This window comes from Agelaius phoeniceus, chromosome 3 (assembly GCF_051311805.1).
Source record: "Agelaius phoeniceus isolate bAgePho1 chromosome 3, bAgePho1.hap1, whole genome shotgun sequence".
Taxonomy (NCBI): Eukaryota; Metazoa; Chordata; class Aves; order Passeriformes; family Icteridae; genus Agelaius; species Agelaius phoeniceus.
In genome coordinates, this window is record NC_135267.1 from 3,204,538 (window position 1) to 3,228,709 (window position 24,172).

Below are 24,172 nucleotides of genomic sequence, written 5' to 3' on the forward strand. Positions count from 1 at the left end.
TTAATAAAACATCACTGGCTGCATGAGCACATCCATGGAGCTGAACCCTGATCTGCCAGGCAGAGTCTTCAGAACAAGCACGAAGTCACGGGACCATAAAAACAAAATGAGTTTGCTTTAAACACAAATACCAGAAAATGCTTTTAAAAAGCCCACAAAGAACAAATATCCTCCATTCAGAGTCTGCAGTGCTGAGTGTGGATGTTCTCATTTGTTCCTCTGACTCATTTCTTGGCACGGGCTGTACAGAGCATTTCTGCAGCAAGGAGATGCTTCGAGTTTCTTACTCAGCAGCTGATCAGCCACAGAGCTCTGCAAAATGCTTTTAATATCTGGATAACCCAAGAGTGAGCAAGTGATAGGACAACTCTCACACACTGATGAAAGCTCTTACCTTTGGGTGAGTTCTGCTGTTCCCCAATTCATCAGGAGTGGAAAGGATTTGGTACAAGGTCAGGGGAGGAAAAAAAAAAGACAAAAGAAAAACAAGGACTGTTAGTTGTAGTGATTTCAGCTTAATTGTGCCATCATTAATCAATGGAATGTTGTATTAAAAGTTCATTTCTCTCCTCAGATATCTCTTTGCTTACAGACCCCAAAGTCATTTTATAAACCCTCTCAGGGGCATGATTTGAGATGCTGCTCAGAGTTGATTTAAAATTCAAAGCTACTGATTTTCCTCATGCTGCATGTCTTTCTCATTCTCTCACGGGCTTATTTTTCTTGTGACACCTCTCCCTCTTTCTGGGTGTCACTGCCTCTTAAAAACAAAGTACCCAAGCAGCATAAAAATTTCCAAAACCACTTGAACAAGAACTTCAGGAGTGTTATTCAAGAGGAAATTTCAGAGTCCAGTCCCTCGGCTTGCCCAACCCAGCTCTCTCTGGTTGCTGGGACAGCAGAGCAAACATTTGCTTCCTCAAAAGAATGAGCAGAGAACAGCAATTCTTCTACTCTGTTATGTGCAGAATTTAAAAGTTGGGGGGGGGGTTTGTTTGTTTGTTTTTAAGCAAGCACAAAATTACTGGAGTGACCTTTAAAATACCAGCACGGCCCCAGTGGATGACTGCAGGTTATGCAGCCTCCCCACATCAGAGGCTGGAGAAAAGCAGTAAACACACAACAAGCCACTGATACTCCCCTTGTCCTGGATCTTCCAAATGACATTAGGAAACTCTTGACATCAGCAACGAGTAAAGTCTTGTGACAAGCAACACTGATTTCTTTTGAACAGAGCAGGAGAAAGACATGGGAGCCATACAGGATTACCCTCAGAGCTCCTGCTGCTCACAGGGCTTGAGAAGCAAGTTTAAAAATAGTAATTTCTGAACACTGTCTCTCAAAACCAACTATTTGTTATACAAATCCACCATCCCTTTTTGGTCATGCCTGGATCTGCTGTATCTGTTTGACAGAACAGGAACGATGGGCACTTGGGAGAGCAGGATGATTACTGAAGTCAAGGTCTGAGCATTTTCTCTCAAATTTCTGAGCATTGTCTCTCAAAACCAATTATTTATTACACAAATCCATCACCCCTCTTTGCTTATGCCTGGATCTGCTGTATCTGTTTGACAGAACAGGAACGATGGGCACTTGGGAGAGCAGGATGAGTATTTAAGTCAAGGTCACCCCTTGTGTCACGGGGTCATCCAAGTCAGCAATGACAACATGACCCCTTTTCCTCTGCCACCTGGCTTAGTTGAAATAAAGGCTCTCCCAAGTCCTGGCAGCCAGCTTGGTGTGGATTCTAGGCTGTTACTCCTGGGTGGATTTTATTGAGGGAATCTCCTTCAGTGGGGCTTTGATCCAGATACAGGAGACTCCAGAGAGCCCCTCTGGATCCCCCTCAGAGAGACACGGGAGCATTTTCATGGCTTTCTGTGCTCAGAAATGCTCATGGAGCACTTTGCTGCAGGACTTCACTGGAAACTGCCTTTAGGGGAGCTCTGCTTACAGGGCAGGCTAATTACTATTCCTACAAAAACCTCCTCCTTGTAAAACAAAGGGAGCAGCAACCCTGGATTCAGAATCTGAGTTTAGCACTCAGAGAGATGTGACACAGCCCTGCTCACATTCCCCAGCCCAATTCCAAGGCAGGATTATATTGCAACAACACAGCTGATCTGCCCAGCCCTCAATATAGGGCATATTATTGAGTATTTGGGTTAAAGCAGCCATAAGGATATAATCTGAGAAGTTCTATCACAGATACAATTTTAAGATTATGGATTACACAGGGCTATGTATCATCAAGCTTAATTTAAGACCTTTAGTCTGAGCTAAGTATCTCATTTTCTGAAGGGCTGCACAAACACACAAACCCAGGTCTTGGGTCTTGCTTAATCCAAATGTGAGGGAACAGAAGCCCCACAAAATCCAGAGTGCAGCATTTGGGACACAGCACAGCTACACAGAGCTGCAGCTTGTGTCATGTACTTTTGACCACAAAGAGAATAAATGGGACAAATGTTTCCCCAAGGAAAACATTAAGGGTGCAGCCTGCATCACTGTGCTGTGAACACATGAGCCCATTAATGCTGCAGCTGCGTGCTGGGCCCAGAAACCCATGAAAAGATTTTTAGCCTGATGCAAAATCCCTTGGGAATTGAATAGATGGGGAAATAGAGCACCCACAGCAGCCTGGTTGGCTGCAAGGACACACTGGGTGCTCACACCCAAGTGCTCCTGTCCATCCCAGAGGTGAGGAAAAGGTAAATACCAAGAACAGCACCACCCACACAGCCAGGAAGGATCTCCCACAACAAAACGTGACAGGAACCTTGTGTGCCAAGAACAGGGAGGTGACTTTCACCCTCTGCTCTTGTCAAACCCCACCTGGAATGCTGCACATGGTTCTGGTGTCCCCAGCATGGGAAGGACATGGAACTGGTGAAGCAAGTCCAGAGGGTGATAAGAGGACTGGAGAACCTTCTCTAAGGAGACAGGCTGAGGAATTTCAGGCTGCTCAGCTTGGAAAAGGTTGTGTGGAGACCTCACAGCACCTTCCAGTGTTGGAAGGGTGGCAGGGAAGCTGGAAAGGGACTGTTCAGCAGGAACTGGAGTGGCAGGACAAGGGAGAATGGGTTCAAACTGGAAGAGGGGAAATTTAGGTGAAGATATCTGGAAAGAATTGTTCCTCATGAGGGTGGGGAGGCCCTGGCACAGAGAAGCTTCCAGGGGTGAAGCAGCCACAGCTTCTCTGGGTACCCTGTGCCAGGGCCTCCCCACCCTCACAGCCAACAATTCCTTCCCAAATTCCCATCTATCCCTGCCCTCTGGCAGTGGGAAGCCATTCCCTGTGTCCTGTCCCTCCATCCCTTGTCCCAAGTACCTCTCCATCCCCAAGGATGCTGCCATTTGAGGTGCAGGCAGCTCCTTGGCCAACAGCCAAAAATTCCCATCTATCTCAGATACAGCAGAAGCAGCCGAGGCAGGGAGGGAAAACTTATCTTTCAGCCACTGAAGGATGTCACTGAGATGCTTCCAGCTACTTGTTTTCACTTGTATCCAGTCTGACAGGAATTTGCCAACTCCCTTCTCTTATCTCTTCTCAGTTCAATGTCAAACAGAAGTAGAGGGAATCTAATGCATCTAATTTAATTCTAAAATTAAAAAAGGAGGAAGACTACTGCAAAATAACATCCTACATTTAAGAGCATTTTATTTACTGCAGGGAATTGCAATGAGATGATCTTTAAGGTCTTCTGCAACTCAAATAATTTGGTGATACCATGAATATATTTGCTGTTTTGAGAGTGAATGAAGACATGGAGCTTGGGTAAGAATTTGTGTTTAAACCACCTCTTACACAGTGTAAATGTGTCCTGATCCAGCTTCTTGATCAGGACACACTTGTTTTGTTAAGAACATTCTGGTGGTTCCACAGACCTCAAGCCCAATGTGAAAATATGAATAAAATCAGAGCAGGTCCCAGCTGAGACCATCAGTGCATGTGCAATACCACTACCGCTTCAGTTTTTTAATAGAATAATTAAATTACATATTCAAACACAATAAACTGTTCAACCATAGTTAATAGAGGCATTTTAGTAATACCCAGTTTTTCCATGTTCAAAAGGGGGGAAGGAAGGTTTAGTAAGCCTAAGTGTATTTCAGATTGTGCAAATGATGAGGGGGAAAACACCCCAGCAAAGGAGCAGAGGTGAACCCTGGCTGGGGAGAGGAGAGCAGAGCTCAGCCCTTATCTCTTCTGTCTGGCTGACCCCCCAGCTCAGAGATAGCAGCCAGCTGGCAAATCAGCACATGCTCTAAATCAGTCACAGCACATCTCCCTTCTTGTCTAAATCAGAAACTGGCAGATGGGGCAAAGGGAGGAGAAAGGTGGGAGGTGGCAAGGCAGGAAAGCAGGGGAAAGAGCTCCAGAAGCTCTAGGACAGGAGCTGACATGCCAAGCATGGGTTTTCTTCTCTCTATTTTTTTTGAAAAAGAACATTTCCTATGGCAACAGCAACTGCAACAACATCCAAACTGTACATTTGAGTGATGCTGCCAAGTGACACAAGGCTATGCTGGATTTATGGAATTGAAACATAACATTTTGTCATTTTCAGAAGCTTCTGGACTAGCAAAATATAATAAAAATTTGAGGGTTAGAAAAAAGAAAAAGAGAGGCAACAATTCCAACCATGAATCAGGAAAGACTCAGCAAATCTCTCCAGAAATTCTTATTGCTTTCCACTTTCAATCTTCCATAACCATTGCAAAAATAACTATATCAAATTCCAGTGTAATTAGTGCTATTTTACACCCTTCTGCAGAAACTATCCAGCATAAACTCCAGAAAGCAGCTAAAATGCAACTAGAAAAAGAAACCGATGGGGAAAAACTCCTTGGTGTTTGCAAGTGAAAAGGCGTCAGTGTCCCCCCAGAGATCACTCTATAAGGCCACATCTTTGTGTTCCCAGCTGGCCTAAAAAATATTATTATTAAAAATAAAGTTGACATGATGTGTAGCAGTAATTTACTCTTTGGATGCAGTCATTCTGGAATTCTGGTATTTTATTATTAAGTTGTAGCAGGTTGAAGCTGTACAATAACTATCCTAGGTTCTGACAGACACAACAGCATGGTTTACCAATACTCCCTGAAATCAAAGAACTAAAGCTACATTGGGCAGAGTTTGTCATCCCCTCAAATCTTTCCTTCCTTTCTTTCCTTGGTTAAGTACGGCTCAAAATAGCACTGGCATGGAAAAGCCTGAAGCACAATTTCTTTTGTGGCTCCTTGTCTTGGTTTGAAAAGATTGGTGCTTGTTCAGGAAGGTAGGAGCTTCCCTTCAAATGCAGAATGTAAACCCTCTCCCTCCAAATTACTATAATTTTGAAATTAAGAGGTTCATAGGTAAAGATATGGGAGTAGGAATAACAGTTCTTTACTAGGAAAAAAAAATAGAAATGTAGTAATACAAAACAACACTGACATTCAGAATAGGACCTGACAACCCAGTAGGTCAGGGTGTTGGCAGTAATCCGATTAAATGGTGGTTGCAGTTTTCTTGGAATGACAGATGTGATTCTGTTGGAGCCGTGATCTTGTAGAAGACTAGTTTTCTTCTGAAGGTCTAGTGCTGGTGTAGATGAGCCTGGTCTTTTTCTGGGAATTTCATGCAAAATAAACTTGTTCTTTTGGGAAACTAGTGGGAAAGGCTGCTATGGTGTTCCAAACCTCAGATTATATCCAGGTAGGAATGCTTGGCTCCTCCCTCTGGGTGGAGCATCTCCCAATGGGATGATGGAATTTTATCAGCCATGCAGTGACCCTCACTGGCCATTAACAGAAGATATTTCCCAGAGGGAGGATTGGTTATGGAAGAGATAAAGAAAAACTGCCCAATTACAGAAGATAACTGCCTCACCTCTAACAGATGGCAATAGAATATAGACCCCCAGCTACATCTTACAACCTAAGATACTCCTGTACAGTGTTTTATGGAATCACAGAATGGTTTGGGTTGGAAGGGACCTTAAAGATCATCCCACTGCAATCCTGTGCCCCTGGCAGTGATACCTTCCACTGGAATTAAAGGTGCTTTCCCTTGTTCTCACTCACCTGCCACAAGCTTCCCTACTCAAACACAGGAGAGCCAGGAGCACCTCAGGAACAGCAAATATCCCATTCCCAGCACCTCAGCACTGAGCTTTGCTAAGCAAATGAGGCTCTGTTTGAAGAGCAGTGGGTTAGAACATAATGGATTTCATGGACTGAAGGGTTTCTCAAGAAATCTCATCCTTCAAACAAGGCTTTGGGGTCCTGAGGGTGTTTGGGGCACTGCCCAGGCTCCCCAGGGAATGGTCACAGCCCCAAGTTTGGGTCCTGAGGGTGTTTGGGCACTGCCCAGGCTCCCCAGGGAATGGTCACAGCCCCAAGGCTGCCAGAGCTCCAGGAGTGTTTGGACAACGCTCTCAGGGATGCACAGAGTGGGATGGTTGGGGTGTCTGTGCAGGGCCAGGAGTTGGATTAATAATCCTGGTGAGTCCCTTCCAGCTCAGGAGTTTTTATAATTTTATAGCCCCTGGCCATACCTCAGAGTGCAAATATTGGTGTGAGAAGTGGAATTTCAAAGGAAGTGTTCTCATTGCCTCAGCATTAGACACCTGCCTGAACAGGAGGTGGGATTTAACAACCCAGAGTCTTTTATTCTGAACAAACTGGGCTTATGATGTCCAAGCTTCCCTATCCTTCACTGTACTAACAGGACCTTCCTAGAGTGGAGAAGCTGGTAAGTGGTGGAGGAATCACTGAAGAGCTCCAGCACCAGCAAGTCTCAAGGTCTTGCAGCAGATGCAAAGGAGGCACAAAACAAAAAAAAAAAAAATCAGGAAGATCTTGGATTTGTTTGAAGTTTGGGAGCCCAGTTATGTTTCTGAAGCAGATCCTTTAATTGGTAGCTTGTGTGGGTTTTGGTTTTGGGTTTTTTTTTCCTGTATGAATATAGGACTCAGAATGAAGTATTTTTAAGAGCCAGAACTGCAATGGTCAGAGTTTTATTGTTTAAATTTCAGCTGCAGAAATTCTTTCGTGGCATAAAAAAGCACCAGCCAATGGTGAAATAAAATATAGAGAATAGATTTAATGATTTTACTAACACAGATATAACCAAAAGGCAGCAGTATGATAGCTGATAACAAAAATCAGAATTCTTTGAGAAGCTGTTTCCTCTCCTTCTGCCTATCAAATTCAACTTGCAATCCATTTTGCTGCTGCCAGGTATATACAATGAGAGGAAAAGTCAACTAAATCAAGTCTGATCACTTCAAGCTTATCCTGTGATACTCAGAAATCCATTTTCACAGAATAGTTCTAGAGATTGTAAAGTGCTTAAGGTTATTTGGTTTCACAACTGTTGAGCAGTTTATAAATGTTTCTACCCCATTTTTACACTCAGGCCAAGTGGTATCAAAATGCTGAGGCGCACCAAACTCCAATTTTTGATGATGTTCTGCAAATAATATTTTTCTTACAGAGCCTCATTTTTATTTCCACAGAAATACTGAATTTTTTGGGAAAAAAAAAAAAAACACACTGCCCTATTTGAGCAAAAGATTTTTTTGCAATCAGAAACAGCCTCTTTAAAACAAAATCCCCTAATACATTAAAAAAAAACCCCAAAAAACCTGTGAAAGAGCATACACAGTTCAAAGCCTAAACTTGTGTAGCTAAAAGGAACAAAGGTAATCACTGTTCCTTGGAAAATTCCTCCAGTGCTCCAAGGCATTCCAGGCGTAGTTGGCGGTTACTTAGTTTCTACTGACAAAACTAATTTTTGCCAGCTCACTCAAAACAATTAAAAAAAAAAAAAAAAATAAAAAAGCCCCAAACACCAAGAACTCTGGTTGAGCAGCAGCTTTGTGGGTTTGGGGTATTTTGTACTTGGAGCTAAATTTTCTGTATTGTTGGTACAATAATCTGCTTAGTCCTGACCACATTCAAGCGGTGCATGGATCCCATAAAGCTGGTGTTATGACAAGGGGATTACAACTTTATCCTTTTGTTTGTAAATACTCAGATGTCAGGATACTATTGTGCTCTAGAGAATGTTTGGTGAACAGCCAGTCCCCAAACTTTCAATTACTATTGTGAATTACAGTATTTTTTAATCAAGTGGGCTGTAGCTACCTTTTTGTAGTCATGAGAGGGAGGGAAAGGGCCTCCTTAGGATGTGGGAGCTTTTTAACTCCTCTAGGAGATTCTAAATGGAAAATGATGGCAGGTGGAGCAGCATGTACAGGAAAATACACAATATATGGTAATCTTGTTCAACAAACTCAGCATTCACATCCAGGGTAACCTTTAGCCAAGCCACTGGCACACAGGATTAATCCCAGAATGATCTCCTGGGCACTATCGAAAGCAAAAGATTGGAACTACAAGGAATTTAATCCTTCAAAGGGTATTTCAAGAACTCTCTCATGTCCACCAAGACTGGGTTTTCCACCTTTGGTAGATCACCCAGCTGCATCACCCAATCCATAAACTCATTAGAGCCTCTACCTTACACCAGTATGAGTTCCTGTTTTCCTTGAAAACACAGATACACAGACCAGAATCACTTGGAAAGGCAGTAGATTTTTCCATGGACTCTGTGATATTCACACAAGTACCTAAATACAAATGTGTGCACCCAATATTCTTTGAAGAAAGAAGAATCCCAGAACAATTTGGGTTGGGTGGGACCTTAAGGCTCATCCAATGCCAACCCCTGCTATGGGCAGAGGCAATTTCCACCATCCCAGGTTGCTCCAAGCCCCATCCAACCTGTCCCTGGACACTTCCAGGGATCCAGGGGCAGCCATAGCTTCTCTGGGCAATCTGTGCAAGGGCCTCACCACCCTTCCAGAGAAGAATTTCTCTCTAAAATCTCCTTCAGCCCCTCTCTGCTTCAAACAAGGAAGAGAAAAAGAGAAAAAACGAGACATTTGCAGGAGTACAAAGGGGTCTACAGCCAAGGAGGCTCCAGAGCAGCCCACAAGCTCTTCACCCTCACATTAATAATTTATTCCACTCTAAGAAAATTACTGTAAGGACTCTTCAACTCAGGGAAACAAATCCCTCACCAAGAGCATTCTGAAAATGTTGGTAATGTTTTCTATGTCTTTTAAATAGGCACTAGCTCCCTCCAAACACAAATGTGTAGAAGAGGTGTCTCTTGAGTAACTTGTTCATTCCCCATCTACTCTCCTATTGAATTTCCAACACCATGAGGCAGCTCTGTACTTTTAACACTTGACAGTCAACATTTTTTGACATCCCCAAAGAACTTTCAGTCATTTATCTCACAGCTGTCCAGGCAATTTGTGTTAGATAATCACCAATGCAACTTGGGAAACACCTTCCAGCCCTGAGGCCTAAATAAGAAGTGAAATTGCTTCCTTCACTTTTTTTTTTTTTTTTTGTTCCATAGGTCTGCCTTGTCCTCCAGTGGAGAGGAGAGGAGGACTTTCCACCTTCCTCTCTTTGGAATTGGTTCTACCACAACTACCAACTTCTACCACATCCACCAAGCATTAAGCAAGTAGGAAATGTTTAGAGAGGCAGCAGTTCAAAAGGGAACACTGCTGTGGCCACATTTTTGTAAAGAAATCAATCTTAACAGTGCTGTTTGTGCATGCACAAGGCATTTACGAGATTGGGAATTTCACTGGGTACAGCAACCTGTCACTTTCTGAACCTTGATGCAATTTCAGCACCATTGGATCTCCAGCTGATGAAGAGGGTGCATGCACAGTGCCAAAATTTCTACCTCAGAGCCATTTCTGGTGCCTCCAGAACCAGATGCCTGCTAAGCACAGCGTTATTTTCATGTGGTAAAGTCTATTCATGGCCTGTTTTGGATCCAGCTCCAAATGAGGGATTCAAACAGTATTTAAAATACAAACACGCTGGAAACCACAAATGATGTTGGTCTGATGGATGGTGGATGGGGAGGAGGGAGAAGATCAGAGCTGTAGGCAAGAAGGGTTGGTCATTAGCATAAAAAAGAGATTTGTCTTGGCTCCACCATTCAGTAACCCTGAAATTCCTCACTTCAGCACATCCACATTCCATGATCACAGTGATAACCCAGAGGCTGTTACAAGATCTGGGTACTCAACCCAAACCCTCCATCAGCATCTGAGGAGCCTGGGCGGTCAAAGAACAGCACAACTCATCTGAACCATGCTGCAAACGAGAATAGCAGCTTGTCAAGGCACTGGCATCTCAAAAAGAGCACTTCAACAAAAACCTGACATGTATGAGAAGCCTCAAACATTCAGCTGGAGTAAAATAAGAGTTTATATGTCTCAAAAAAGAATGATGTCATGCTGTCCTTCGCTCTTCCCAGGAGCACAGACTCTGTACCCTCCCTGATCAAAGCTTTCAGTGCTGTCTATATTGCTCCAAGCCATTTAAGACAACCATGACTGACAGCATGGAGATAAGGAAGGAGGGAGCAATCAATATCTTTATCACCAGCCCTGGAGAGATCCAACAGATGCAGAGATGTGGTGCTTAAGGACATGTTTTAATAGTGGGCTTGGCAGTGCTGGGCTAATGGTTGGACTCCAAGATTTTAAAGGTCTTTTCCAACCTAAGCAATTCTAAAATTCTATTATTCCAATTTCTATCCAATTTCTATTATTCCAATTTCTGTCCAATTTCTTTTCCAACCTAAACAATTCTAAAATTCTGCTATTCCAATTTCTTCCCAATATCCCATCTAAGTCCAGAAATCTTACTACAGGAGTACCTGGCATGAGGAAATAAACACAAACTTTGTCCCAAAGAAAGCAAGAAAGAACTGTTTTCCAGGGTAACATTTTTGAACTGAGCTCCTCTTCTGGCTGACCTAGAAAAGCAATCCTCATCTTACCACTGCAATCAGCTGTTTTTCCTTCCCAGCATGAGGATGAGAAATAAGCTATAATTGATCTGTTTGCTGAAAAGCAAAGGGAAAATACAGCATATTATGAAAATTACAGGCAAGCCTTCACCATGACAGCTCAGCTCCCATGTCCTGTATCTGCCCTGCTAATGGCTCCAGACTGCTGAAAAAAATGTCAGAGTGCTCTAGGCAGAATTAAATATTTGCTTAAACTTAGAATTGCATTTAAGTGAACAGATCTGCATCGGGAACTTGTTCTGCAGACAAAAAGTAACATCTTTGGAGTGAGAAGGAAAGAGAGATCCCTTCATTATTTGGTGGGAAAAACCCAATTATTTCTTCCTAAATAGGTCTTGCTGATTTGCTATTTCTTGGTGAATTATTTCTTCTTTCAATATTTTAATTTATTTCTTCCTAAATAGGTGTTGCTGATTCACTGTAGCATTCCTCTGCACCTTAAATTTCCCAAATGCATCTTTTGGCCACATGATGAACCTACCCATCTGCTTTGTCTATTCTTCTCCCTCTCACCTCAGCAAATGGCTGTGGTCATTTTTAAGTGTAAGAAATATTTTGTGAACTAGTCTAGAGTCAACACACTACAGAACCATTTCAAAGCACTGCAGTTCTTTCAGGCCCATTGTGTTCCAACTTTAAGCTCTCATTTGGACAATCATATAATCCTGAAGAATCTAATGAGGAAGATAATTTTGAACATGCTTTTATTCTTTACTTCTTGTTGCAATGAGTTATTCTTGTGTACAAAAAATACTTTCATTAAACACTTGCATCAACAGCCAGCACCCCAAAAACCAATGTGGCAGCTGCTGAAGGGTTTGTTCATTATTTCTGCTGATTTATTCATGCTGGGCAAAATAGGAATCAGGAACAGGCATTAGCAGAGGAGTGTGACTGGTGGGACCGAGTGCAGGAGCTACAACATCAAGAGTGCAAAACCATCTGGCCCCAAATTAATTCAGAAATGAGTTAGCTGGAAAAGGCACTGAAACTGGGCTTGGTGAAGCTACACATCATTTTTGGCTGACAAACATTCTTCCAGAGACCATGGCCTGCAGGGCTGTAAGGAGCAATCAGGGATTAAGTTATCATTTCATGCTCTGGCAGCAGATCTTTAACAAGGTGAAACATGCACCATGCACCATCACTTATCCCTTTCAGCCAAGTAAATTGTGTCAGACTAAATCCCACCGTGCACTTTCCTGCCAAACAATCTCCTGGGCCTGGATTCTGACCAGAAACTCGCTGGCTTTTGCCAACCCTCATGTTGTCCCAGGGCAGGGCAGAGAAATGTTGGAAGGAGGATGCAATTCCCACCTCCCTGACTGCTCCTGGTGCTCCAGGATTAGATTAGGCTTCTAAAAATTGCAAACATGAGTCCTCTGGTCCATCACTGACTTTTATCACATATTTCTGCAGTGCCTGAAGTGAAGGAGGGATGCAGGGCCTTTAGCCATGGGATGAGAACTTAGGCTCTGCAGGTTGCCAGCAGATTTTCAAGGGAATTCAGGTAAAACCCAGGAGCTCTGGCAGCAAATCTTTCCCCAGCAGCCTCAAAGCACCTCCAAGCCAAGGTCAGAGTTGCTGCTGAAAGTGCCACAGCTGCCAACCAGATTTCCTCCTGCCTCACTCTTATCCCTAATTACTTCTAAGAGCTTCCCACAAGCAACACCATGGATTCACTTCCTGTGCTGCTCCTATTCCCAGAGCTGTTTATCTCCCCAGCATGCCTTCTCTTTTGAAATCCCTTTCAACACCTCTCCCTCAAACAAAAAAAGCACCCCAAAAGGAGACTTAAAACCTTTCCACAATGCTGTTTCTGGAGCAAAAGCTGTTTAAGGCTGTAGATATTTTTAAAAAGTCCTTTTCAGGACATTACACATGTGCTGGGTTATATTCAGTTCAGGCCAATTAAAAGTTCATTGTATGGTCAAGTGTTCTGTGCTGCACAAATGCAGCTCTGTGGCTCTTTAGTACTTCCCCTCACTTAGACAATATAAAGGGGCTGAAAATAGGGAGAATAACAGACAGAACTGGGAATCACAGAGCTGGATAACAAGAAATGATGCCCCAGGGCTGTGAGTCTCATGTAGTTACTGAGAAAAGAATTTTAGGATGGTTTGGAAGGGACTTCTTAAAGGTCATCTCATTCAACCCTGCAGGGACACCTCCCACCATCCCAGGCTGCTCCAAGCTCCATCCAGCCTGGCCTTGGACATTTCCAGGGATCATGGGGCAGCCCCAGCTTCTCTGGGCACCCTGTGCCAGTGCCTCAGCACCTCTTTTTAAAACCCTCTCAGATCTATAAAATCACTTTGCTCCAAGTGCAGGGCAGATCTAATGCTGTAAATTCAATGCTCTTTTTCTGGACTAAAACACCTACAATGCCCATCCTGGATGAAGACAACAATTGTTTGGCTTTTCTGTGAACGTCACCATAGTAAAGTGGTTTTATAGGAAGTCCCAGAGCAATCCATCACTCAAAAATTGGGACCCCTGTGCTGATTCCCACTGCCACGAATGATTTGTACAAAATGGATACTTGGGCATTGAGGAAATATCAAAATATATCCATTCTCATCAATGACCATGTGCTATAGCCCTGCAAAAATACTGTCACCAGTTAATTCTGTCAAAAAGCAATTTAATTAAAGAGAGAAAAACCCTTAATAACCAAGAAGAGCAATCACATTTCCTTGTAGGAATCTGAGGAATTTCTTGTTTGTACTTCTAAATTCTTCACCTAAATGTGGAATTACAGAATCATAAAGGTCAAAGAAGACCTCTAAGAGCATCAAGTCCAGCTGTCAACCAGCAGTACCACCACAGTCACCACTAAACTATGTCCCCAAGTGCCACATCCAGGCTTTTCTGAACACTTCCAGGGATGGTGATTTCACCACTGTCCTGGGCAGCATGTTCCAATGCTTGAAAACCCTTTCCACAAAGAAATTTTTCCTAATGTCTAATCTAAACCTCTCCTGGCACAATCTGAGGCCATTTCCTCTCATCCTGTCACTTGTTACCTGGGAGGAGAGACTGACCCCCACCTCACTACAAGCTCCTATCAGGGAGTCGTGCACTTTTGCAACCTTTAATCTACCATCACTACAATACCACAATTATAACAAATTTTGTATCATTTCTTTTAGAGGGAAATACAGCCTGTGTTCCATGTGAGTTCTGCTCATTTGGGGCACAACACTCTGCAGAAAGTTGAAATTCTAGAAGCGTAGAAACCTAAAACAAGACCAAAAAAACCAACTCCACCCAAAATTTGAACTAATGTTCACCTCCTCACACTGTTCTTTCGTTCCACAGTAGCCACCAGCACCAGACACTTGCTGGCAGCTGGTTTCACTTAAAACTTCTCTTTTCCTTTTCCAAGGATCTGTTTGGAAGACAAATTCTCGTACGTGCCACGTGGAAAAGAGTTTCGTGTTTTGTGGTCTCAGTGATTAAATAGTGTGATAGTTCACATACACAGTAAAGGAGCCATTCATTTACTTAAAAAAAAATAAAACAAAACAAAACAAAAAAAAAAAAACACCTAAAGGTGATACCAAATAAACTTGTCAGCTCCTGATGCCAAGTTTGCATTGCAAAGAAGTTATTTTTAGCCTGCAAGTGTGGGCTACACAGCAAGTTGCTGGTATTCATAAACAGGGATGGGATGTGAGGCTTTTCATGTGCACTGAACAGAACCAAAGGATGTTTCCTGTCGAATTTTAACTTTGAACTCCCAGGCTGCCTGCTGCTCTTCTCTTCTGGCTGAAAAATATCTTGCTTTTAGATGCAACTTGTAGCCTGCTTGACTGTGCTTCATATGGGACAGCACATGCAAAAGCACTTTACGTGACATTATCATGATTTAGCACTGAGCACAGCAGCTCCCTAAAATAAGAATAAAAGCAGCTGTCTACTTGTATCTTGAGAAGCTCTTTTAATTATTTTCAACACACATCTCACCAAGAAATGTGTTATTTTTGCTAATGCTGAGTGAAATTTGGGGGTTAGAAATGTGCTCAACAATACCTTCTGCTCATCCTGAATTACACAGAGCAGCTATGAGTGTCTATGTTGATGAACAGGCAGATAATGGAATCTTATCAGATGAACAGGACTGGCTTACTCTCAATCTGAAGCAACTGCTCTTATAATCACCCATATTTTATTCTTCTAAATCCAAAAGACATCAGACCATTTGAAGAAGCTGGAAGCCAAATATTAAATTGTCCATTGAAGATTATACATCTAATGCTCAACACACACCTCTTCATACAGAACGACAAAACAAGAATCATTAAATAAATTATTCCTCTAAAACTGCCCTGCTGGATTCCCTGGTGACTACATTGCTCAGAGTCACAAAGCAGCTTCACAGCCACTGCAAAAACCCAACAATCACACTTAGAACATAACGTGGAATTTGAAGGTCAGCTCCTCTCTCCCCTCCTTTCTGTTTGTACCATAACTATAAAAAATGTTTTCTAACAACAGTTCCTTGTTACAATTCTTTGCCCACTTAGATCAAATAAACTCAACCATCTTCATTTCCATGGGGATATTTCCCTGGCTGTAACTCCCCCAAACAGTTCCTTACAAAACAAAACCTACCCACACATACAAGTTGCTAAAGAAAACATTATCTTTAATGGCCAACCTCTGTTTTGCTGGGGGTAGGGGTGGGAATGGGAATAAGGACTCCTGTCAAAGAGGGAGGAAAAGTTACTGTGTGAAAATTGACCAGAAATCTCATTAAAAATAAACTACAGAATATTTGTGAATTAGTTGTTCCACAGAGCTCACACTTTGTCCAGCACTACAAACCATCATTTGGTCATAAAAGCAGTAACTGAGGGGAAAAATAATAACCCCCAAACTGGTAACTTCACCAAGAAGTTTGCTGTACACCAGCAGCTAGCAGAGATTTAAAGAGACAAACTGCAAGTGTGCTGCACCAGGGAAAACACAGACATTTAGTCAGTATTTCCTCTCTGAACAGGGAGAGGGTGAAAATCTACAGCCAAAATTATCTCTGAGAGTCACAGTCTGGTCTGCTCATCTGGAGCACAGGGCTGGGATCACGGAGATGAGCAGGCACCAGGGTAAAATCAAATCACTCTGAACAGCCACACACACTTTCCTTTTCCACATTCCTTGCTCTTGCTGCTCGTCTCACACAGCCCATGGCTGGAGCCACAGTGAGACAGAAGTTTTCTGGCTCTTACACCATCTACAAATGTTCTTCAGCTTTTTCCCCCTCCACTTAACAAAACCATCACAATTTTCTAAAAAGCCTGTGAGGCCAAAACGAACAAATCTGCATTTAAAGACAGCAGACCTTCTTCTGCAGAGCCTTTAGTGACAGTGCAGGACACCCATGTCTCCCTCCCACAGCCAGCCCTAAACTCAGGGGTTGGAACCCACTCCTGCAGACAGACCAGGCTATCCTCCTCCTCCTCCTCCTCCTCCTGCTGCTGCCAACAGGAACAAGAAAGGCAAAGTCCTTATTTTGCAGGCAGCTTGGGAGACTATCCAAGGTCAGCTGCTCTAGGATGATGCCTATATTGCAAAAAAATAGTTTGTTAATGGTTGTTTTCCCCAAAACACAGCCTGAAAGTGGGGGTAAAAGAAGTCCCTTTCCCTCAGCATCTTTTTTTTTTTTCTTGCAAAGGGAAAGGATTTTGACAAAAATAAAACCCCAAACTTAACATGTCTGAAATGAGTATCAGACTTTCAGATAAAAAGCTGTGAGACCGTAAGAACTAAATACAAGAACTGACACAGTACAGGAGAGGAAAAAAAGCAAAGGGATATTGATGTAAAGTCCAGATCACATGTTCCAGCTGAGTGAGTTCAAAAATCAGTTCCTCAACAATCAGCCTTCAGCACAGCCTTGCTGTCCTTGGCTACTACTATTGGTTCTCCTTGAACACAGGCTTGATTTTAACAAATGATATCAGCGAATTTGTCCACTTTTGGTGTTACTAAACTGGTTGACTTTTAGCTGGTTGCATTTTTTTTGTTTGTTTAATCACCTCTGATTATGAGCATCAAATTCTCAGCCATGTAAACACAATTATTTAGCAAAGCTCATATAAAAAACATTGGCATTCTTAAGCAGCAATACCCTAAGGAGTGACTCATTTCTCTACTGCATTCAGTTTTCGGTAATATTAAATGCATGTTTGCCATCTTCAGTAGTGAGATATTAATTTCTACAACCATTACAGGTGACCTATTGTATAAAATTAACTTCAGAGACTGTCAAGTTATTTGACAGCATTTAAAAGAGACAAGCTTCAAGAAATAAGAAGCTGATACGGATTTCACACCACACATTTGAACTGTTTCTGCCTCTAAATGTCATGAAATTAAATACAGGCAGAAAGAACACTCTAAAATCAAAGTATTCAGATATATACAGCAGAAAAAGTACAGGTTTTAGGAAAGACAGTCTGGTACCTTTGTCACCTTGGCAGTATCCCTTTAACCTCATTATTGTTCTACAGCCAAGATAACAAAATAGACAAGATGTCTAATTACCATAATTTGCCACTCTGGCTTATAAAACCCTTAAATGCTCATTCATGCAGCTGATTGAATGAGTCTGTCCAAGCATAACAACAAACACAGAAAAGATGCTGGATATTCAATTTGGTCACTTGATGTCCCAGGAACACAGGATACAGTGAGAAAATTCCTCTTTACAGGTACTGCAGGAACGGGCAATGCCCTTGTTAGAACTGCCCAAGCTCTTGGAATGTGCAATCCAGGATTTCCTAACCAGCTCCCATAAAAACAAAGCCACACAGAAATTTAAGGTGCTATTTTAAGCACAGGGTGAAGACAGGATGTTGAATGATGGACTGTCACTGCAGCCTCATCACATCCCATTTCTTTGCTTAATTAATCAGTAGCAGCTTGTGAGCTATGGCTACTCCAACATGTTTGGGATGAGCAGAGGGGGTTTATCCTTGGGGAAAACCTGCCCTGGCCCTGGTTCAGGGCTGGACTGAGGGCTGACAGCAAAGCACTGCTGGTCACAGAGTCCAGGAAATCAATCTCCAGGGAATAAAGCACTTTGTACAAGTGGCACAATTATAATTCAAAGGGGTGGAGGGGCGGCTCCTGTGCCATTTTCTCCCTCCTCCCCCAGTACAATCCATAAATGAGCATTTGTGCAAGACTGGAACACTGGGATGCAGCCTCACCTGCCCAGGCACTCAGGGCCACCTGGTTTTGAGTAGAATTGATCCCAAAAGGACACGGGGTTTTGTAAACTCTCAAGAATCAGAGCTGGAATAAATTTCAACACTTGGCCCACACAGAAGAGCTTCAAAATATTTTTGTGTTAAAAGCAAATTCCTGACAAAAACCGTTCCTAGCACACATCTCCCTCCTTACACCTCTATTTCTACCCTTGAAATTCAATTTTCCCATCAGGAATTTAATGACCAAATGCTCCCAGGGGGAAGAGTTGGGTTGTGCAATTCCAAACAGGCAAGTTTCCATTTATTGTTTCACAGAATAAGAGGGAAATCCAGCCTCTCCAAGTACAACACAGCATTTCAAACATTACATTTGCCTTCCAGAGTTGAAAGGGAATGAAATGTGCTTAAAACATGACTTGCAAAAAGAAAGGAAGGGAAAATATGTTGCAGGCATAAAGCTGCATTGTAAGAGGCTGCTTGAAAGGCTGCCAGTGCTGCAATTCCCCACAGCTCCTTTGTAACCCATGCACATTACAAACATCAGCAATACCTAGTATGATTTTTATTTTTAAGCTGAAGTGGGTTCCAATAGCAAGAAAGTGATTTTTTAAACTCTCAAGCTCTTTTGTTAGACTTTCAAAGGGTCCTGGCTTGTGTCAAGTCCAAGGCTCTTTTCAGAAATCAGGCAGAGGACTTGGCCTGCCTAAAAATCACTGAGCAAACCCAAAAGAAATTACCAGGGAAAAAAAAATCAGATCTTTCAATATCCTCCCCTATTTATTCTTCTCCAATGGAACTGCTTTTTTAAGTTCAACTGCTAAATGTAATTTTTTCCAATGACTTAGGAGTGCTTAAAGGAAAAATTAAATATGAAAACCTTTCAAATGACACAACCCTTAATGGGAAACAACCCTTCATTAGAAAGAAAAGCATGGACAAGTACACACAAACATCCCTGCACTTGATGCAAATAAAATTAAATAAAACTAACCCTGCTTAGTTTAACTAATGAGCCCAGAGATCTATCAATTACCAATACACAATGAAGCAGGCAGCATTTCAACCCCAGTGAATTTATTTGCTTTATGTTCTTAAACATGGCTTATCAAACTAGCATAGCATGGTATTTGAAAAATATCTACATTTAAATGTTATAAACATTAGATCAGGCTGGCTTTGGGTTCTTGAATGCATCTGCCCACTGATTCACTGACATTAACTCAGCTACCTGTGCCATCAACACACACTGGATGATTGAGAAACAGATGGAATAAATGTGAAACCTTCCTTGATTTTTTTTGAATAAAATAAAAGAATCACAAGTTTGTTGATGCCTCCTGCATTGTTCCCACTGCATGGATATGACCAAAGGGAACAGTAACTTATCCAAGGCTGTTTTGGCAGCAGAGCCTGAGCTCAGGATTTCTCATCCCCCCTCCCTGCTCCATGTTTTACTGCCACACATGGCAGCCTAAGGAAGAGAATTTCACAGCACAAATAATTTTGTCCAGCACTGAAGGCCTTCAGAAAGCAGGGAAGAGGAAGGAGATGGTATTTCTTAAAACCCAAACCCCAAGTATTGCCAAACCCAAAGTATTGCCCTGCCTTATCCCAGATGATTGTCCCCTTCTGCCACATTAACTGAGGTTTGTCCATGGAGCTGCTCCTGCCAAGGTGACCAGAACCATTCCAGAGCCTAAAGGGGCTCCAGGAGAGCTGGAGAGGGACTGGGGACAAGGGACGGAGGGACAGGACCCAGGGAATGGCTGCACACCGCCAGAGGGCAGGGATGGATGGGATATTGGGAAGGAATTATTCTCCAAGAGGGTGGGGAGGCCCTGGCACAGGGTGCCCAGAGAAGCTGTGGCTGCCCCTGGATCCCTGGCAGTGTCCAAGGCCAGGTTGGATGGAGCTTGGAGCATCCTGGGATGGTGGAAGGTGTCCCTGCCCATGGCAGGGAGTGGAACTGGATGAGCTTTAAGGTTCCTTCCAACTCACACCACAACCACGCACCACATGAAGTCTGCCCATCATAGCCTCTCAATATTCAGAGATATTAAAGCTGGAAAGAAAAGTTACAGAGCCAACCTGATCTTGCCAACACCAACTCCACAATGACAACATTTGGCTACCACTGCTCCCTTTGGAAACTTATCCTCATTCCTGCCAACAAGAACTCATTGTTACCTGTCACAGCCTGTTCCAACAGTTCATAACCCCTACCCTTAAGAGTGATACAGATAAATTCCCAATTTGGATTTTTCTAGTTTTAGGCTTTCATGCCACCTTTCCCTTGTCACAACACAAGTTCCCAAGGTGATGGCAGCACTTTGTATCAAGCACTGAGGTCATCTGGTAGTTCCAGCTCATGAAATACTTCACTATTTATGATCCCTCAGCCTTTAAAACCTGTGGTGTGAAGGTATATTTCAGCAAAACAAAGTAATTTCAGTAATGTGACAAATACATGCTGACAGAATGTATCTTACACACAAAATACCACATTTTATCTTCAGTCCCATCCTAAGGTGTCTTACAAACCTTTCCATGAGACCTCCTTATCAAGAATTAAGAAACAAGGCATAAGCAGCTAGAGCCATTCCATACTCCCAGCTTACAGACTATGTGGTTTACATAATGGGAAAGGATATTTTACTGAATTATTCCAATAAAATTGAAGAATGAAAAATGCCATGGAAAAGAGCAAACACACATGGCTACAGCACAGAAAATAGCCTTGTTTTTACAGAACAACTACTGCAAAAAATTTAAAAGCACCTAATTTTCAAGTACCAAAAAGCAGAAATATTTTTTTTTGCTTTAGCTAAATAGAAAGCACAAATCTATCAACAGGCACTTCATGTTTCTGTCAAGGAAAATGCTACACTAATGCTCCACCTAAAGAAGGATCCCCACATGAGAGCAGCACAGATCCTCACCCAAAATCTCCATGGCATCAGAAGTCTCAAGTGCCAGGAGAGGAGCAGACAGTATTAGTAAACAAGTGGGACAGAAGGTAGAAAAGGGAATAATCACTCAGATTATTAAAAAATAGCTGTCATTTCTAAGAATTCAATTTGTCCCTATTTACCTGAAGTGAGCAGTGTTGAACCAGCATCACTTCTGTTGCTGACACCACAAGATTTATCAGCAGTAAATCTTTCACTGCAATAAGCAGTCTCAGATGATCAACAATATTTCCATCTGCATCAGATCCTAAACCACTGCTAATTAAAAACCTGATGAAAGGGAATAGGCTATTTTGAAGCAGTGATTCATCAGATAAACACGATATGCACTGGTGGTTCTGTGTGCAAGGTCTACCTTTAACTACCAGGAATAAAATGTTATAGCATGTAGAAACTTTTTTTTAAAAATCATCAAAAAAAAACTCATTTCAATCCACCCTGTCCAACTCTCTAAGAATATGGAAAGATTAGTTTAATTTCCCACAGCACAGGAGGATCATAAACACTGAAAAACTCCTGGACACAGCATCAGTAGGTGATTCCTAATAAAGATACTTTTAAAAATAAAGACTTTGAGCCATGGAAAGTGAGTGTTTACAGGAAGGAACCTGCTCTGCCTGGATCGTTGCTGTGAAACAAAGAGACTTTGAAGTTCTCTGTGGCTGCATTGTTTCCATTGATAAATGGCAAGGTAAACCTTGTAGGGGATTAAAACAGAACTCCAGCACTTGCAGCTCTTTTATGGCTTCAGGGAGAATTGTGAGCCAGCAGACAAAGCTGCCACATGCTCACTTCACTGCTTCCATCAAATACTACAAGTGATTGGTGAAGTAACTCATGGCTCTGCATTAATTAAAAATAATAAGAAATGATAAAAAATATTAAAGATTATTTAAAATAATAAAAATAAAAACTAATAAAAATTAATTAAAAATCATAAAAATTAATAAGAATTAATGAGAATAAGAATTAATAAGAATTAATAAAACATTTAGAGCAGCTGTGGTCACCTGAGCAAGTACACCAGGCCAGGAAAAGCGCTCCCTTTAAAAAGGGAGATTCACCCAAGAGGGCAGAAAATGCTGGGTTTTGATGCCTCCTCAGAATTGCTCAGGCCTGGGTTTGGCCTTTCTGACCTTAAATACCCTAGATTAGCAGCTCAGAGATAGAAAAGTGCTACTCAGACCCAGCACAGGACCAAACCACCCCAGTTTGGTGTTACAACTACTCTGCAGCATTTAATGGCTGGCTGGAACCCCAAAAATTCATTAATCAATCTAATTCTGCTTCCTGGGCAGCAAACAGATGGACCAGACAGGAATGAGAACTGTGCTCCCCAAAATACTTCAGAAGTGGTAAAACACTGGCAGAGGCTGCCCAGGGAAGCTGTGGCTGCTCCTGGATCTGTGAAGTGTTCAAAGCCAGGCTGGATGGGGTTTGGGATAGTAGAAGGTGTTGGAGTTGGAATGGGATGAGTTTTAAGGTCCTTTCCCACCCAAACCATTCTGTAATTTGATATATTCCACTCAGATCAAGGCAACAGTTTGCTTATCCATGTTTGTACATCACAAACATGATGGATGAAAGGGAAAGGAGATGACAGGGAAGGAGAAAAAGAGGAACCTCCTGAAGAAGCATCATCTTGAAAGCACTGAAATCACTTCCAGTGAGTGTTTTTTGTCCTTTGAGATCACTACAAGTCTCTGCACAAATCCTGCAGCACAGATAATTCTCTTTTTGGACAAGTTTGATTTGTCTTGGCCACTGTGCCCTTCCTGGGAAGAGGCTCCACCATGGCACCAGGGTGAAGTCACTCTGCAAGACATTTTGGGGTCCCTTCCCTTCTGTCACTCAAAAACCTTAAACAAGCTTTGAGAGACAGAAGAAACCCTCCCCCAAATTCTGATGCACCATTGGTCTGATTTTTAAATTTTCTTTCTTTTAGCATTTAATAATAGAAAAAGGCTACAAATGAACCTTATAGGAGAAGCCATAATTTGAGTATATTCACTTGGTTTAGCAATGAAAAAGATTCCCTATAAAGCATCAGTGGCAAGAGACTCACAGAACAGGCTCCAGCAACTTGGAATTCAAATAATAAACTGAATATCTCCTTTTAAGGCAGAACAAGTACTCCTGCCATTATTACTCATTTTCCATACTGCCTTTGGTACTGTATTCTAAAAGAATCTGATTTATAAATAGGTTTTAAAATGTCTTCAAATGACATCCTTCAAATCATAATTAAAAATTAATTAATTGTTTCAGCATAAGATTTTTCCCCCTTTTTGAGTTCCCATAAATAGATTTTCAAGTCTGACTCTAACCTCATTATTTTTCATTATGTTCCCCTGCAAATACAGATTAAAAACTTGCTCCAAAACTCCAGTCATAATTCCAAGTGCAATCATTTGCAAAACAGCAAAGATTTTTAACTTATGGCCATTTCTTCAATTTTCATAATATTTTATAAACCACTGTACACAGATGGGACAACAGCAGCAGAAACCACAATTATGCTGTAATTAGTTTCTTGTTGGCCTAAGGATGCCAGGAGAGACTAAACTGTCAAGTTACTTTCTTTTGTGATAAAAATTAACTTCATTTTTCTGCAAGGATGGATTTCAATACTTTTCCTGAAGGAATCAAGCTCTTTCTAAGCATTAATCCTGACAATAAACGAGGTTTAATGACTTATATAAACTTGGCAACCGTTTTAGAACTTGTTAGTGCCAGTGAAGTCTTTGGAATTGTATCTGCCAAAATTTGCAGCAAGGCACATGCATGAGCAGGGCACTCCTAAACACTCATCTTTCTACCTCACCTGCAGTGTCTGAATTAATCTGTTCAAATTTTCTCCTATCCAATGTTTTCCTTACAGCAAATTTAAAAAAAAACACTTTACCAGCATCTGCCATTGTCAAGTTCAAGGATCTAAGTAGTTAATGTCCAAAATGTGAGGAAAAAAAGTGTTTAAAATGCCATGGCAACCTGGAGGGTGTTTGCAAATTTTCCTGAAGGTTATAATCACTGATGTGCTGAAAAACCTCCCAGAGTTAACCCCAAAACTCAGGCAAGATGTT

The 24,172-nt window shown here is 41.9% G+C and overlaps 1 protein-coding gene across 2 annotated transcripts in view; it reads right to left on the bottom strand.

The window, feature by feature from the left end:
• The window catches only part of KIF13B (kinesin family member 13B), a 124,510-nt gene that overhangs the window by 74,538 nt on the left and 25,800 nt on the right, over positions 1-24,172 (bottom strand). The window contains exon 3 of one of the 2 annotated variants that reach the window (XM_077176486.1): positions 395-407. In XM_077176486.1, coding sequence (XP_077032601.1) covers positions 395-407 — 13 coding nt within the window. Of the gene's footprint in view, positions 1-394; positions 411-24,172 lie in introns of both variants that reach the window. The other variant, XM_077176485.1, reaches the window with a different exon arrangement.